This window comes from Diospyros lotus, chromosome 8, assembly GCF_014633365.1.
Source record: "Diospyros lotus cultivar Yz01 chromosome 8, ASM1463336v1, whole genome shotgun sequence".
In the NCBI taxonomy this organism is placed as follows: domain Eukaryota; kingdom Viridiplantae; phylum Streptophyta; class Magnoliopsida; order Ericales; family Ebenaceae; genus Diospyros; species Diospyros lotus.
The window spans coordinates 31,556,533-31,575,030 of NC_068345.1; the positions used below are offsets into that span (position 1 = coordinate 31,556,533).

Here is an 18,498-nt window from a genome sequence, read left to right on the forward strand (position 1 = left end):
ACAATACTTCACATATTAGATTTGGGAGTCTTCCCAACAACACTTGAGTCGTGGCTCAGTGGTGGAAGCTCTAGCAGTAGCAGTAAAGGTGTTGCTTTCCCCAACTTTCTGGCGGCATTTGATTCCCAACAGAAACAGTGCATGAAGATGGAGAGGGGAAAAAAATGAAGATAACTAACCATGCAAACATTATTATTATTATTTGTTTTTATTGTCAAAGAATAGTCCAAATGAAAATTAAAAACTGAAAAAGAAAATTCTACCAAACGGCCGGTTCTTAATTAATTGTTTTGAATTCATTAGTTTTTTTCTTTCAGTCGAGTAAAGTGAGCAAAGACAAAAAGGAAACAAAAGCTCATATAAGCTCAACTCAACCCTGTAGAATTAAAAATTACGGGTCTGTTTAATTATAAAAAAGTATTTTTTTTTAAATTTTCAACTCTAGCTTTATATTGAATAATTTAATTTTTAATTAGAAAACTGAAAACTCTTTTTTTTTATTATTATTTTCTTAACTTTATGCTATGAATTAGAAAATATAAAAAAAGATTTTTTAAATTTTCTAAAAACAAAATCATTTTTTGAAATGCAAAATGTAAGAGCATGCTTAATTATAAAATTAAAAATGAATTATTTTTATAAGTAAACTGAACCTAGATACTATCCTGCTAGTTAGAGCTACCAAAAGAATGTGAATCTCTCTCTCTCTCTCTCTCTCTCTCTCTATATATATATATATATATATATATATTAAAATACAGAATTAATTAAGAGCTAGAGAGCCACTGGCAAGAAGCTCCACACAACACTTCAAGCACTGGAGGAAATCTGAGGGATTGCAAAGGAGAGGATATCTTTGTGGCTTTAGCCCTTATACATATGCAGTGCAGCCATATATAGCATGAGTTACTTCATTTAGTTGTAGATCTATTAATATATGTAGGAAGGACCAGCCAGCATTTTCCTAGAGCATGATCTTGATGGACAAATGGAGGTTAGGACTTTTGAGGTTGTTTTAAGGTTGGGGCTGAAACGATTCTTGATAAGATTCCTGATAAAACTTTTGGGTCAAAGTCTTGAGAAAGTTTTTTCATTACTGATGAATTAATCTTTCAGTCAGGGAGACTTAATTTATGCTCGAATAGACAGGTATTCAGTAAATTGCGTTGGAGTAAGTTATAACATATTTATTAGATTTTGAAACATAAATTAGGGACCGTTTATTGTGTTATTTCATGATGAGCCTGATTCACATGAGAGACCAATTCATGTTCGAAGAGGAGCAGTACTAGGAAGAAGAGCAGAGGCTTATTGGTTGCTTCTATCTTCCTAGCAGCCAAAGTTGATAATGGCAGTGGCACTCACTTGTCCAGGCTCTGCCTAGAAGGTTCTTCCCTGTCCCTGATATCTACCAAAGTCCAATTTCGAAATTTACCAAGAAAATATAAAAGGTGAATTTCATTGTTGAAATTTGTGAAGGTTTCAAAATTATATATGGTTGTGAAATCAAGATCATCCTAATTAACACCTCTTCTCTTTTGCCTCTACCTTTAGCAAATATTTTCCTATTTTATGCTTGAAAAGGATGCTGCTATACAAATGGTTTTGAAGATTTGCACAAATTTGGCTATTCAGTTTTAAGCATACGTGTATAGCTTTCAATCCTGTACCGGACAACACATAGAGGTAGAAAGCTTTTTTAACTTAAAAAGGAGTTAATTTTTAAAAGATATATTTAAATAAAAAGTTAAAAAAATCATAAATATTCGACACGAATCAGAATGGAGCAAAAAATTACCAATTTGCCTGGCAGGGACTAGTACAAGCTACTTTGTTAGGACAGATGGATAGACATGCAAATTGATACCAAATATACATTTTTTTGCTACCAACATATACATATGCAGCTATGTGCAGAAGTGCCACATTTCAAGCAATTTGATTGTTAATAAATACCAAGGAATGATTTGAACCGCACATTATTGACCTCAAATTCAATTAGAATTAAGTCAATAATCTGCAACAACAAACTGCTGGTACAGAACTGAATTGTTGAAAACTCTTACAACTTATGTCGTGGTAAAGTACAAATTGACACAATAGAAGCATTAACCCATCGAGCTACCCCATCAAATAATTTACGTATCGGTAATCTAATGCAATCCTTAGGATGGATCAAAGAAGTTCTCTCAATTTCTTGTACTCATCAAAGCCAAGCAACGAAGCCCTAGCCTTGAGCCAATCATCAGGTTTTGGCATGATTATTGCCACGTATCCTTCTCTATCTGCCTGCAGTGCAGCACAAAATTAAAGGAACATAAATAAGAGAAACCTACAAAGGGAAGTAAAATGTGTCTGATGTGTTAACTTCATAGAGAAAATGTTTCCTCAGTTTCACTGTAATAAGAAGCTCCTAGGGATGAAGGGTGAAAACTGCTGTGAGGTTTACAGTCTGAAGGAGAGATGGAAGAGTTAAAAACGACTAAAAGCATAGTCTAGTTCCCAGATCTCTTCAGCATTTAAGTATAAATTCTGGAAGCTTCTCATGTTTTAGACAAAAGTTGACGTGTAGATCCCCAGCCAAACCACAACCAATTCCTTTGTGAGTAGTGCATATCATATGGATAAAAGTCTTGAAAGTAGTAGTTCTCAACTTTATTTTGGTTGTAAGCCCATTGTTAAAGACATAATGAGAAGCACCATTGATTGGCCCTTGAGAATCAAATAAGAGGGGCACCTTCAGTCCCTATGGCTAGCTTGAGGGGGTACTCTGGAGGTTTTCTGGCATGATAGTTATATGTAAGGTTCCACAAAGGCACTTCCATCCCTAGTGGATACAAGTGACTTAGCTATGTGTTGTGACTTCACCAATTATATATGTCGAGGCAAAAAACATTTAGGTGCCCACTCCTTACTAAAAGTAACTAAGCAACCAGTTTCATTCCAAGTGACATGGCTATTAACTATTCCTCTCAAAGCAAGGTAGTTCATCCAGTAAGTGGATCCATTGTTTACAGTGCAATAGCTGGAAAAAAAAAAGTTTAAGCGTTTCTAATTAGTAAAGAATAAGTAGGGAAAACTCTGAAACTAGGGTTTCAAAAAGCTTGCCTTAAATTACATAGACGTTTTAGAAAAGGGCACCCCTACTAGAACCCCTAAACTACAGGTAGCATCAAATACATGAGTACCCTTCAGTCACATCATGCATAATATATGTGAATCCTCTTCACCCATTACACTCTTATCTCTAGAAGAGGCATGATTTTGGTTATGACATTAAAGTACTATATCCTTTTATAAAATCAATTTTGAACTTGGCCTCTTAACACCTCCCCTACTATTTAGTCTATTACTCAACATGAATAGTGCCATTTTCCTTACTCAGACATTTGTACATATAAAAACATCTCAATTGATTGCTCATTTTATCTTCAATAAATATTCCCACTAATCATCAGCAACATTTTCATTGCTAACCTGCTCTCTCTAAGTTCCAAGACAAATGTGTTAAGACTGTTTATAAATAATAGGTCCTAAATCTTTCAATAACACGGTGTACACTACATCTAGTCAGAAAGAAGAAAACATGAATACAGCATCCAATATTTCCTCTCTTTGTAGATATTTCTCTACAAAATAATGGATTGTGTCTGCCAGTCATCTGATGGCTGGTATCCTCAAACACGTCCTGCACATTGTCTCACATGTTTTATCACCTTCCCCACAATAACACTTCAATAGATTGTTGAAGTGCCATCACCTCTATGATCTTCTTTGATGCCTTTAAGGTTTGCCCAATGTAGGATCGAATCTCAAAATAATCACAATGAATAAATTGGGGAAGAAATTATTTTATTACTCAAACTCGCTATGTTCTCAATAGGGTATCAATAAGGCCTATCATAAAAAGAACTCCATATGAATTATTCAAACACAATAAGCCCAATATTGCGTATTTTCATCCGTTTAGGTGCAAATGTTTTATTCTAAACAACGGAAAAGATTAACTAGAAAAATTTGATGCTAAGAGTGATGAAGGCATATTTATAGGATACTCATCTCAAAGTAAAGCTTATTGAGCATTTAACAAAAGAACACTAGTTATAGAAGAATCAAATTCATGTAGTGTTTGATGAAAAACCAAGGATAAGCAATAATGATGATGATCTAGAAGACATTCCAAATAAGATGAATCAGATTCAAATAAATGAAGAAGAAGATCAAAGCAATATTCAAAATCCAGAAAATCAAAAAGAAATTTCATTCCCAAGAGAAAGAAATTATGTCAAAGAGAATGAAATCGTAGGAGATCCTAGAAAAGGGGTATCAACTAGATCTTCTCTTAGATTAAACAGCAATCTAGCTCTAATCACTCAAATAGAACCCAAAAATGTTCAAGAAGCCTTAAATGATTATGGATGGGTTAAGGCTATGCAAGTTGAGCTAAACCAATTCGAAAATAATGAAGTTTGGTGTCTTGTACCTGAACCATCAAATCACCGAATCATTGGAAAAAAGTAGGTCTTTAGAAACAAGCTCGATGAGAGTGGAAATATTATTAGAAATAAGGCTAGATTAGTTGCTTAAGGATATAGTCAAGAAGAAGGCATTGACTATGATGAAACCTATGCTTTGGTAGCAAGATTGGAAGCTATAAGTATCCTATTATCTTTCTCATGCTACAAGAACTTCACTTTATATCAAATGGACGATAAGAGTGCATTCTTAAATGGTTTCATTTCGGAGCAAGTGTTTGTAAAACAACCACCCGGTTTTGAAGATCCAAAATATCCGAATCATGTATATAAGCTAACTAAAGCCCTATATGGTCTAAAACAAGCTCCTAGAACTTGGTATGAAAGGCTAAGTAAGTTTCTTACTAAAAATGGATTTCAAAGAGGTAAGGTTGATACAAGACTTTTCATCAAAAAGAAAAGAAATGATATGTTGATTGTCCAAATTTATGTTGATGACATTATATTTGGATCATCAAATCTTACTTTATGTGATGATTTTTCCTTAATAATGAAAAACGAATTTGAAATGATCATGATGGGAGAATTAACCTACTTCTTAGGTATTCAAATTAGGCAAACATCTCAAGGAACCTATTTAAGTCAAGCTAAGTACATAAAAGAAATCTTAGCAAAATTTGGAATGAAAGACTGTAAGCCTATCTCAACCCCTACGAGCACATCAAGTATCATTGATAAAGATGAAAAAGGGAAATCAGTGAATCAAAAGCTATATAGAGGGATCATTAGCTCTTTGCTATACTTAACGGCTTCTAGACCCAACATTGTATTTAGTGTGGGTATGTGTGCTAGGTATCAAGTCGATCCAAAAGAATCCCACTTGAAAGCCACTAAAAGGAGCTTAAGATATATTAAAGGTTCTGAAAATTTAGGTCTATTCTATGCAAAATCAAAAGATTTAAAGCTAAAGGCCTATACCGATGCTAATTATGGAGGATGTAAAATTGATAGAAAGAGTACAAGTGGAATATGCCACTTTTTAGGAAACTCTTTAGTGACTTGGGCTAGCAAGAAGCAAAATACAGTTGCCCTATCTTCAACCGAAGCTGAATATGTAGCAACTAGTTTATGTTGCACACAAGTTTTATGGATTAAGCATCAACTAGAAGATTATGGCATTCATCTAGAAAGAATACCAATCAAGTGTGATAACACGAGTACAATAGCTCTATCCAAAAATCTGGTATTCCACGCAAGAACCAAGCATATTGAAATCAAACATCATTTATTAAGGGATCATGTCCAAAAAGAAGATATCATTCTAGAATTCGTAGATACAAATAATCAAGTAGCCGATATCTTCACCAAACCATTGGAGAGTGCAAAGTTTGAACACTTTAGACCATGTCTTAACTTTTTGGAAATCAAATCCTAGATAAAATTCTATCAAAATTTAAGTCTAAGTGTTTTTACCTAAAGAAGTTTTGAAACATCAGTATCAGGTTTCGAAGCATGTCTTACCCTGAGAATACCTTGTTTCGATCATATCATTCTATTTCGAAACACAATTTCCAGAGAGTTCTATTTCGAAACATGTTATTCCATGTTTTGAAACATGTTTTCCAAAGAGTTTTATTTCGAAACATAGTTGGTCTATATTTCGAAACCTCATTTCCAGAGAGGTATGTTTCAAAACATATGTATCATGTTTTAAAACCTAAAGTCGAGATTATAAATACCCGAACAGTTTTGACCCTTCATTTCTTCCAAGTTTGCTTGCTTATTTCGAAACCCTAAGGTCCGAAACCTCTCTCTCTTGCATACCCACTTGAAATCTCTCTCAATCTCTCATCCTATTCTCGTAAATCAACCATGGTGAGGACTAAAAGATCCACCGAAAAGCATCAACTCACTCATCTATCACTTTCTCCGCCTCGCCAAGAGTTCAACGACAATTTTTCTACCATCCAAGCCTTTAATACCTTCAAGTCGTCATTCAAAAAATGAGAGGTAAACCCTAGTTGCCTCTTTGATATTGATGTCTTAGAAAAAGCTATTTTTTCTTATCTCACCTCTTTATGAAATAGAAATTGGTTGCAACTTCTTGAACTCATAGTTCCTATTCTTCAAGATTTTGTTCGTATATTCTATTCAAATGCTCGAACATTATTTGATGGGCATGATTATATTGATCGTTTCAGAACATTTCTTCAAAATACCGAACTTGAATTAAACCCCCAAACCCTATCTACCTTTTTGAAAATTCCGGACAAAGGCGATATCTATGTTCCCTATACTTTCAAATCTTTAGATGCATGCAAGAAAATTTCTGGAAACCCTAATCTTAAAAAGCCTTTCACGAACATTAATGCCTTATCTGTTGATTTTCGTATCCTCCATCTTATAATTTGTCAAGTTTTGCATCCTAGGAAAGGAAATTATGCTAGACTCTATCCCGAGGACCTATGGTTCCTAGAAAAATTTATTGATGATAAGAAAATCAATCTTCCTTCCATTATATGCAATAAAATGGTAAATGCCCATGCTCACCGCACACAATCACTTCCTTACGGTTGCTTACTCTCAATTTTTATCAAATCTAAATTTCCCAACATCCACTCTTCATCCATTCGTTCTGAATCAAAACTTCCTATTTTTAATCACACATCTTTTCTCAAAATGGGATACCGATATGATGACATCAATCACAAATACACCAAAATAATCCACCATCATCAAAGATATAGTTATGAGATGGAACCGAAAGCGGAAAAACAAGAGGAAGAAGAAGAAGAAGCCGATGACGACACCCCTACTCAAGCAGGCCCCGCTTCTCACCATGAAGCTAGACCATCTTCTTGAGTCACACTCGACATGCTTACTTCACTTTAGTCTGCCATTACTGAAGGTTTTTCTTCTATGACTCGGCGATTTGAAGATGCTTTCCAAATTCTCAACGACAAGGTCGACAACAACCATCGCTAAACCACAGAGTATATAGATAGTCTTAAGGAACAAATCGGGAATGTAGAAGAATTAGTTCTTAATAAGAAGAACTCATCGGATGCCACGACTCATTAGCTCTCTAGATAAAATGAATGTATTTTGGGATTTAATGTCTTTTATTGGTATGCTTTCAACACTTATTGTAATGGATGCTTTGGTATTGAATTCCTATTTGTCTACATTTGGTATCCTGCTTGCTTTCATGGATGTTATAGTATCTTTTCAAGGGGGAGAAAATTATTTAAACTTAGTTATCATATTTTTTGCTTATGATAAAAAAGGGGAAGAAAAATGTATAAAATGTATGCTATGTATTCTTAAGGATTTTGGCTAAATCTATAGATTGGCATCAAGTACGTTTGTGTTTAGTTATCACTTGGTATGTTTTTTAGTTAATCTAACAACTCTTGAAGCACTAACGGTTGGTAACAACAAGAACTCCTATTGTGATGTCTCAAGCAAAGCCAAGAGAGGAAATGCCGCCCCAAGCTTTGTTTCCTATCTCCCGTATAAGATTAAGGGGGAGTTAGGAAGGTTTTTCAAACTCATATTCAAATTCTTTGAAAGGTTTTTATCATTATCAAAAAATAAGGGGAGAATTGTTGTATCATATTTTTTGATATATGAGAAAATGCATTTGATGAAAAACCTATCTTAGAATGAAAAATATTTATGTGAATCTCAAATTTCGAAATATAACTTTCATGTTTCGAAACATGCATGAATGGTCTTTGGCACGAATGTTCAAATGTTTGAAAAATCTAAGTTTTTGTATCATGTTTCGAAACACAGTGTTTATGTTTTGAAAACATTGTTTTGTCATGTTTATATACATGTTTCGAAATGTCTTTTGAAAGGGTTTCAAGGTTTGCTAAGTCTGCATATCATATTTCGAAACCTATTTGAAATTTAAGCTGTATGTTTTGAAAACTATGTCTCTGTCAGCAGAGCATTTTTAAATTCTGAGATGCATTTGTTTTGAATCTAGTTTTTGAATTATATTTCGAAACCTACTCTATCTGTTTCGAAACCTTTGACACTCTGTCATCAGAGAATTCAAAACCAAGAAGCATGGGTGCTGCATTTTTGTTTTTATCTAAAGAGCTTCTCAAATCATTTTCAAATGATTTCTCCATGCCCTGCAATCTCTTACTAAAAATGGTTTAGTGGAGATCAATTTTATATCTTAGTGGCCATGAGATTCCCCTAAGATTCTGTTCCCCCCTCTTTGATGTCTCTAAGTGCAAGTCCAACTGGAAGACTGGATGTTTCGAAACATGGTGTGTATGTTTCGAAACCTTAGTGTATTTTTGTGATGTTTCGAAACCAAGTTTGTATGTTTCGAAATCTTGTTTTCTGATCCTGTCTCTAACGGCTATTTTTAAGCCAACACTTTATTTGTCTATATACATAGCAGGTCTTTGAAAAACAAGATATATATACAAAACACAAGATCCAACAAGCACATACAAGTGAACACATACACAAGAGACACAAGAAACCCTCACAAGCACATATGAACAAAATCAGTTTGTAAAGCATTCAAGAAGATCCATTCATTCATTCCTAGATGTGCATTGTGGTGTGAAAAAGGAGAAGCAAGTTGAATCTGAAGTCTCTTCCATCTAAGCTCTCCTATCCTCAAACCAAGAGATTTGTACAACCATATTGATAAGGCCTTTCATTACGTTTAATCTATTGGGCTGTAAAAGATAAACTTTATTTATCTTGTTAAGGTTGTAAGGTTTGAGTTGAGCCTAAAACTCACTTGTTGTAAGGTTTGAGTTAAGCCCGAAAAAACTCACTTGGTGAAAGGTTTGAGTTGAGCCATTGTTGTTGCCAAAATACAATAATCTATTTTTAATTGCGGTCAGACGCAAGAGTCTCGGGAGTCGTGCTTTCACTGATGAGAATCTTGACTAGCAATTGGATCTGCTATTGGTCCAGATTTGGAGATCCGATAGAGCTGATGGTCTGATAAGGCTGATGATCTGGTGGACTGATGATCTGGTGGCCCAAAATGATTTGGTAGCCCAAAATGACCGAGTGACCTGAGGGTGACGAGTGGCCTTGCTGACCGAGTGACCTGAGGGTATAATGTGATTTACTGTTAGGGTTGTCAAGTTTTCCACTCATGCTCTCAAATTCCCACTCTTTGAGCTAATCCACTATGGTTTTTTTGGGCAATGGTATCAAAGCCATAATTATTTATTTGACAACCTAAACAATAGACCAAGTAGTCATGTACAATACAAAGTCACAAATAGAACCACGAATCACAATGCTAGACATTGCAAGGAGGACTACTGGAGTCCCCCCTTGGATGTCCATGTCTCAAATCCTGAAAGCCCTTGTAGTGGTTGGCCTCAAAGAACTGTGTAGAGAGAAACTAGGATAATCCGCATAACTTTGATTATACGAATACTTTATAGGGGAAAAGTCCCAACCCTAATCAAAGTGCTAATGGGAATTGAGATAATCACTTATTACCTTTGATAAATATAACACTCTGAATATAGTCCAAAATTAATTTTGGATACAAGATAACACATATTTTGTCCCATGTAGATGCAATTCGAAGCACAACCAAATGCTAATAGAAACTGTTGGATGAGATTGGGCGTTCAAGTTTAAAAAGGAAAGACAAGGTGGTTGGATAAGATAAAGATTTAAAGATAAGGAAGTGTGGAAGATAGGATAAAGCTCCAAGATTCAAGGGAGAGATTTGTCATGACCCTAGGATTTAGCTAGGGTTTTAGAAGGAAGTGGAAGGAATTTGGGGAAGAACAAGGAAGAAATGAAGGGGGAGATTGAACAGAATTAGGGAGAAAGTTGAGAGAAATGAGAGGAAGAATGGAAGGGAAATGTAGAGAGGAAAATGAGAGTTTCATTAACAATTCAAGTATATCCTTCTCTACATATTATAGCCTATTTATAGGCTTTACAACTAAAAGAAATATCTAGAATAATAGTCCCATGTGCTGTAACAAAATATAACAAAAATAGCTCCTAACCAACTAAGATAGCTAATTACATTATTGCCCTTCTAATTAGCTTTGGGTCGTGACAATCCCCTTTCCTTGAAAGGTTTCTTGTCCCCAAGAAACTTATTACGTTGAGCAGTTCTTGTTAATCCAATTCCTGCCTTCTCTATCTGATTTTTCTTTCTTTCTTTTCTTGTCCTTTTAGGCCTTTTCTTCTTCCTCATTCTTAAGTATCCAAGATCAATCTCCGTTGTAATTTGGCCTAGAACTTCAATAGAAGCAATTTGATAGAGTTCAAGTTCAATACCAGCAGCAGTTGTTCCTACACCTCCATGTTGCACCACAGCTACACATTGAAAGATATCAATAGCATTCTCGAAATGTAGCAATGGAGGATTGCAAATTTTCCTTGGATACTGATACCAAGGCTGTTTGTGAGCATTAGCATTTGGAGCTGCTGCAACTTCCATTTCAGCCAACGATTCATCCTTCCATGCAGTAGACAGCAACTTGGATTTGCTAGTGGAAGTAAAAAACTACACAGTAGCGAGAGTTTTGTTTCCTTCGGCAAAATCTTCGACTTCTTCAGCTATCTCCCTTAGCCTTCTTGCCAAAACCCGCACTGGGGGTTGTCTGATACCTATTTTAACCCCAACCAAGGATGATTCAGCCTTCTTTGGATCCAAAGACAAAGGAGCAATATACTTTGGGCCTTCTTTAACTGCATGTGGTCCATCACAATCTTGACCCAGCCTAGGATAAATGTTGCAGGTATTCCCACTCTTAGCTTCCGGTATGTCCAGAATCGGAGGAAGAATTCTAGCACCAATATCTATATAGATTGCTGGTCGTTCAATCAAATTTTCCTGACCCAATGCTATTCCATTTCCCACAAACTTCTGATCTGGAACACCACCAAATCCTTTTGCCCATGCACTAACCACCTGGGGTAATGAGTTAGCTTTGGCTTCCTCTATCACTTCATCAATTGCTTCTCTATTATTTCCTTGCAGCCTTTCAGTAGATGCATCTTGGGGTATTATTTCTTTTTCTAACTTCTCAATCACTGCAGCTGAATTCCCTTCCTGCCATCTTAGGGTAGATGCATCGGTTGTTAGGCAATCCTTAGCGGCAACGAATTAATTGAACTTTTAGGAGGCGATTCCAAAAATAACAGAGAGTTGATGGAGCATCAATGGAAGCCAAAGAAGGCTGCATTTTCAGTGGGGTATCCTAATCATGAAGCTAGGGGAGGCAATGCATACATGAAGCAGAATGCTTCATTTTCAGTTGGAATGGAGCCTCTATGGCAGCCAAAGAAGGCTGCATTTTCAGTTGACCAGCAGCATCAAACATGGGGAAAGGATTTTGAGAAGGAGATCAGCCAAGTTGACAAGGAAACAAGAAGTGTAGTACATGAATCGAGCAAATAATTCGGCCAAATGATACGTGAAAAGTTGCAAGAGTTTGCAATGATACAATCTAAGGAGTATCATTACAGTTTTCCCACCGAATACTTTGAAGACTATCATGGAAGTTTTAACAAGGAGGGGTTTCTTAAAATGGAGAAGCCGAAGGAGAAGACAAGAAGGTGGGAAACTGATTCATCATTGACTTCCGAGTATGTGCTTGGGTATTTTGAATTAGGCACCAATATCAAGAAGGATGTTAGTAGCATTAGAGATGATATTGGTGATGGATTACATCCTTCAAAGGGAACCTGTAATGAACAGATTGATAGGGCAGCCAATGCAGAGGGATCATTTGATATTGCTGAAAAAGAAGTCCAAATAGAGGGGAATTGCATCCAACAAAAGGGGAAAGAAGTTGTTGAATTACTTGCAGGGAATCAAGAGATCATAACTGAAACTGCAGTCATCATTAAGGATGTTCTAGGTGATAATCGAGGAGGTCTGAACCAAGAAATGATTGGGGAAGTCAATCAGAAAACAGTACTGATGGGAGCCAACAAGAAATTGGGAGACTTGGACATGAATTCGGCCACAATTGCTTTGCAACCAGCTCTGCAACAATGGAAAGAGCTAATACCTCGTCAGAACTGGCAGTTAAAAAATGAAGGATTATTGAAGGAAGAGGAAGCGGAGGATTTAGTTGATAAGTAAACTATAAATCGTGTGGGAAAAGATGGAAATGATGAAGTACATATGGCAGCCGTTGAGAAATCATTGGCAGGGATTAAAGTGGCAGCAGATCCTAATTCTAAGACTCACAGAAAACCTGGGACTGCGTATCCAAGGCAAGTTTATAGTTTCCCAATGCTGTATGTACAGGGTGTGGTGGATATTGCTGAAACAGAGCAAGGCCATGGGGTGAATGGGAATAGAGTAGAGGTTGCTATGGAGGTAGGTATGTCATCCTTCCTCGTATTGGATGGGGGAATTGAGTGTAATTGGACAGCCATTGCAGGACTTGGGTGCATTGGACTTGAACTTGATAAAGTTTCTGCTGTTGGAGTCTTGCGCCAACTTAGTCTTGGAATTAATCTTGAGAACCTACAAACGAAGAAGAAGAAGCCTAGAAGAAGAAAGAAGGAAAGAGGCATGACAAGGATTGAGAAAGCTGGAATCTCGAGGACAAGAACTCTCTCAAGGGGAGGGGAATTGTCATGACCCAAGATTCCATAGAAGAGCATTATAGTAATAAACTTAGCAAGTTGTTAGGAGATATTTTGTAATACTGTTACAGCACATGGATGCTGTTATTTTTGTTAGATGAAGCCTATAAAAGGCTGTTGGTAGGAGAAGGGAGGAGGTTGTTGAATGAATGAAAATCTTATTTCTATCTCTCTCTCTTAATTCTCCTTCCCCTCTCCCGTCTCTCCCTCTCATTCTTCTTTCCCCTCTCTTCTGTTCTTTTGTTTCTCCCTCCTTCTTTTGATTTCCCCCCCTCATTCTTCTCATTTCCTCCCCCAAACCAGGCAATTCTTGGTTCTAAACTTATCGGATCCTTCCGATTTCTAATCTAATCCTAGATTAAACCCTAGGATCATGACAAGATTCAAGCTTGAAATCAGAAGATAAATGCCAGCATGTTTTGAATATTAGTTACTGTTATCTAAATTTGAATTTGTTCCTATTTTCTAGGAGATAGAGTAGATATCTTGCCTTATATAAATATCTCCCTTCGGATACAATAAATTCTTAAGTAAGCTTTCAAGAATTCAGCTGATTTCAGAAACAATAAAAAAAAGTACCTTTTTCAAGTGAATTCCAAAATGTAGTTGTGATTATAAGAAAACAGAAGGAAAGAGGACCTTCAAAGGACAAATATGAACATATATCCTGGTAAAAGAATTATGGCACTCCTATGAGATGGTGATCTTTGGAAGTGAAATAGCTAGACTATTGGTGTTTAATAAACATATACATCTGTGAACATATATCAGAATGTAAATGATATTCCTACCGCTGAATTAAGCAATTCCGGGTGCTTGATCAACCTATCATTCACTTCTAGCAGAGAGCCTTTCACACAACACCTGAGAGAACCACATAGAAGTTCAGCCATCAATATTAACAGTAATTAGACACAAAAAGACCCCCAATGAAAGAAGCAAACAAGGAAAAAATAAAACCTGACAATGAAAGAAGCATCTTTGGTGCACACTTTACACAAAGCTGTGTTGGACTCAAAATGTTGCGCATTCTGCAAAGGAACATCTCTTACTTTAATGTGAAAAAACTTTCCCAGAAGCAGACAACTCCAATTGTAACAAATGTATAGATATAATTTCCATACATCAGGGAAGCAAAAATCACACATCTGCTGCTTGAAATGTATTCACCAACAATTTAAGCTACCTTATAAAAATATCACTGGAAATGTCGTGCTCAGTAGCAGTGAATAACATTACCTAAAACTGCAAAAGACATTCTGTCACCTTCCACCCACCCAAACAGACAGCTTAGTATATATTCCAACTAGTGTAACCCATCTAGTGTAAATAAAAAACATGATGAATGGAACTAAACTACCTACAAATAGGTTGTTTAGGACTAAAGACTAAAGAGAGCCTAAAACAGAGCATTAGGAAGGGGGGGATAAAATGGAAAATAAGAAAGTAATCAACATCTGTAATAGGTTAGCCAACTGGCTTTATTCTTTTCCTCCTACTTTTGTGGAACATTTATTAAAATAAGGAATCTTAAACAATGGGTCTAACCAAAAATTTGAAGCTTGCTACTAAGTTCCTGAATCTTCAAGAAATGAGTTGTCCTATGGTGGGCCTATGAGCAAACAATGAACTAGCTCATTGGACATGTCCTGAACAACATACTGATCATTTAACTACAACTTCTGCTAACAATATAAGAAATCAAATTAGGGCACTTGTACTAAATTTAACACAGGTCAACAAACTTTGGGTATTAGAGAAGAAAGAAGATATCAACCTAAGGTCATGCTTACAGTTATCACATAACAATAACTAATCATCATCACCACCAACTAGCAATGCTGCATGCTGCCAGTCATCAAAACAACATTGAAGTGCAGTTTTGCATCTTGAGGTGATGCACATATCAAAAACACTATTTGGTTGTACATGTAGACATGCACTATATATATTCTCTGGTCTAATCTCAAGGATAACTAGTTCATTCCTGCAAATTAGTGAAGTAAAATTTTAAAATGTATAAGGGAGGAAAAATCATATTCAAGAGGTCCTGCCTAGTCAATTCTACTATGAATTCAAATAGCAAACATGATTCATAAATAAATCTTGTTCGGCCAAAATTATGATTTTGTCGATTGAGATTATCTGCCTATGGTTCGCAGAAATGAGCTGGTAATGAACAAAACGGGCCAATGACAATCTCAATAAGATAACAAAAGTTTACCTTCTTCCGTTTTCCAGTCACCTTAATCCCACTTCTATCAGATTTCCCCACATTGAAATCAACAGCTGTAACTCCCCCTTCATCCTTGAACGCCAGGTGCGCAGGAGCCAAGCCAATCACGCACAACCTTTTTAATTCACACGAAGAAAGGATATTTTCAGGATTATTGCGCGCATACACATATACATTATCTAATATATATATATATGGACACACAGATAAACAGGTCCAAAGAGATACGTATATTAAGAAATATGCATGGAGCGATACCCGTTGGCATGACGATATACGTACTGATCATGTCCTGGTTTGATGAAGTCTGATGGAAATTCAAAAACAAGTAAATATTAGCGCAATAATAAGTTAATCAATTGAACTTCCAGAAAAAAATGACAAAAAAAAGGACAAATTCAACTCAAACAATTCCCTGATAGTTAAATATTAACAGCAGAGGTGTTTTCAGCTGTTTCCATACAACAGAACGAAAAACAACATTCAAGATCCAGTTTTTCTATTTCTCTACAGAAATTGGATTCTACACGTGAAGAATTATCTAGAAACCTGGGGCGAAGTAGGGAACGAAGTTAGATTCAACAGCGGAGGGAGGAGTGAGAGGAAGATCGCGCACGTTTGGCACCAACAGGCTCTTCAATTCCTCTTTTTCTTCTGCTTCTGCTTCTACTTCTTCGATTGAACCTTGTTGTTGCTGAGTTGAACTGGAAGAGGAACACGAAACAAAGTGGGCGATGTGATCGCAGGTCTCGCCCGTGATTTGACTTCTATTCGCCTCTTCGACACTTCGCTCTTCCATTGAATTGTAAAATCCAACGGCTAACGGGAAGTGCTCGTTGCAGCGTGAGTGTCTACAGATTCATTCATCAGTGGTGCCGCTTGTGGACCCTAGCGGCTGCATAACTAGAGCTTCGGCCTTTGGGCCTCCCTTGGGGGCCCGTTGGTTTAGATGGTCCAATACTTACAGGCCGGGCCCCCGATGGTCTCTGGTTGGGCCTTTTTTCTTTAATAGGTTAAGACTTTTTCCATTTTATAAATAGGTTTTTTTCTAGAATCTTAATATATAATATTATATAATTATAGGTTTATCCATTTTAGGTAAGATGTATGTACTGTTTTGAATTAAAAAAATTCTATTTTCCTACTACCCTCGTAAAGGTTCCAATCTATTTATATTTAATGTACGTGATCTATAAGTTATTATGTATGTTTTGTAAACAAATTCAGTGTTGAGATCGATAATAAAAGAAATTAGGAGAATCATCCTATTAAGAGAAGTTAATCAGGTTAAGCCTTGATAGTATAAAGAAAGAAAGAAAAAGGTTATAAGAGCAATTGACAAACAAAATCCCAAGGCTTTAGGCCATGAGAATGAGAGGTGTCAGCCTTGAACGTATAAGAAAAGAAAGGGGGAATGCTTATATTAACTTGGGGTGATAGAAAAATGTTCCATTGCACCATTAATTCTATACATCACAAGAGTATTATTTAGAAGTACAGACATTGAAAATTAATTAATGTTACGAAGCTGTGTTGTTACCAAGCTAGCTTCTTATTGGTATGTAATATCTTCAGTAGTCCAGAATCCAAACAATTTCCAACTCCACGTATAGCCACCACTTTTGTGGAAGGACAGTGACCTTTAAGTGCAGAAACTCGCAAGAAGAACATACGGAGGAGCCTTTTGAGTTCATGGGTTTTCCTTCCCTTCTTACCCCACGCGAATATTAAAGTATAAGCTGTAAAAATTGGCGGGCTGCTCCAGCAAAATTATAAGCATGCCGCTGCCACTAAAACCCAAAACCCTGAACTCTAAAACTCTTATGAAATTCAGGAGAACTGAACGGGGCTAGAAAAGGTCTGGCCGAATTGCCAATTTGCCGGGACAATGTTTTGGAACACTCTCGTCTGGCCATCGGTGGTGGTGACCCTGAAAGAGAGAGATTGGCCGTTTAAGTAAGAATTGGACTGCCAATTTGCTCCCCAGTTCCTTGACATTGGCGTCCAGTCAGTTTTTGAGCCCTTAATGGACATAGATTGAATAGATCCAGCCCCGGCCACATTGCTTATCAGCACCAGCTCAAAGTAGTCCCTCCCGTTCACTGTGAATCTAACCCCACCATGTTTCTTGCATGACACCCTGCACCAAACAATCGCACGTACAAAAATATAAGCTAGCCATTAAGACTAAAAGGGTTATTTCTCCGTGTTTAATCGGGGATATATGGGGGTCCCTCATGCTATTATAGAGTTTCTAACAGAGGGTTCTACTTGGAATAAAAACACTTCTCAGGTGATTTTAATTACTCAGAAAACGATCAAAGTTCTGACCTTTGGTACAAGACGGGGATGATGCCACCTCTGTAAATGCCGATCTTCTCCCAAGCAGGCTGAGCCATGTCGAAGTGCTGGAGAGGAGGGTTGCACCAGCCGCCGGCGTTGCTAGGAAGATCATAGTTAGGGGGGCAAAAGTTTGTGGCCGTGACCGTAACCGAGTACCCTTTCTTGCACCAAGTGGGGTCGGTTTTGTAATCACAGATGATCTTGTAGCATTGCCCGCAGGATGCGCCATCGTTGAACAAAGCAGTGCTTAGAGCTGTCGTTCTAGTCCCATAACCAGTGGCATACAAGTTCCCATATCCACAAGCTCCTCCTGTTAGTCGCCCAAGCAAATTAAATCATTCAATCAATCGTTCGTTCGTTCATGCATCAAAGTTTTCAAGATTAATTTGACAAACCCAATTAGATCTGTGGTTTAATAAGTACGTACCCATTGTTCCAGAGGCATCACTGCCGCCATAGAAAGTGGCATGAGCTTGTTGCCAGCCAGAAGCCACAAAAGCATTGGCGTTGATGATGAAGGGACAGCAGATTCCAACCGTGATCAGAAGTAGTGAAAGAAAGCCCAAGTTGGCCATTAATTCTTCTGATCTCTTGCTTTCTTGCAAATGGGAGGCAGCTGATTAAGGAGGACTGTTGGGATCAATGTATTCTAATTCAGTAGTGTTTGTGTGTTGGCCAACTACAATGAAGAGGGACTCTTAAATAGGAACCAGATTTGGCCAATCCAAGTATCCAACCACCTAGCATGTGACCTCTAACTCTGAGAGCAGAAAGAGGGGTTAAATTAAAATTCTGGGTTATCGTCTCTGAAAGTCTGAA

At 36.9% G+C, this 18,498-nt stretch overlaps 2 protein-coding genes across 3 annotated transcripts; both read right to left on the reverse strand.

The window, feature by feature from the left end:
• Positions 1 to 1,784: 1,784 nt before the first annotated feature.
• Positions 1,785 to 16,201, reverse strand: LOC127808818 (uncharacterized). Of its 2 annotated transcripts, XM_052347465.1 has the most exons (7): positions 15,886 to 16,201; positions 15,595 to 15,643; positions 15,325 to 15,451; positions 14,061 to 14,131; positions 13,892 to 13,964; positions 13,680 to 13,767; positions 1,785 to 2,289 (listed from the first exon to the last, which is right to left on the reverse strand). In XM_052347465.1, the coding sequence occupies exons 1-7, from the start codon at positions 16,133 to 16,135 to the stop codon at positions 2,282 to 2,284; spliced, it is 666 nt and encodes a 221-aa protein (XP_052203425.1). In that variant the 5' UTR covers positions 16,136 to 16,201; the 3' UTR covers positions 1,785 to 2,281. The 2 variants fall into 2 exon arrangements, with proteins under 2 accessions (XP_052203425.1, XP_052203424.1); XM_052347464.1 differs by lacking the exon at positions 13,680 to 13,767 and having other exon boundaries at positions 15,886 to 16,196.
• A 531-nt stretch (positions 16,202 to 16,732) lies between these two features.
• LOC127807306 (expansin-A11) lies at positions 16,733 to 18,415 on the reverse strand. Its single transcript, XM_052345023.1, has 3 exons — positions 18,107 to 18,415; positions 17,668 to 17,989; positions 16,733 to 17,476 (listed from the first exon to the last, which is right to left on the reverse strand). The coding sequence occupies exons 1-3, from the start codon at positions 18,252 to 18,254 to the stop codon at positions 17,167 to 17,169; spliced, it is 780 nt and encodes a 259-aa protein (XP_052200983.1). The 5' UTR covers positions 18,255 to 18,415; the 3' UTR covers positions 16,733 to 17,166.
• Between the last annotated feature and the right edge of the window lie 83 nt (positions 18,416 to 18,498).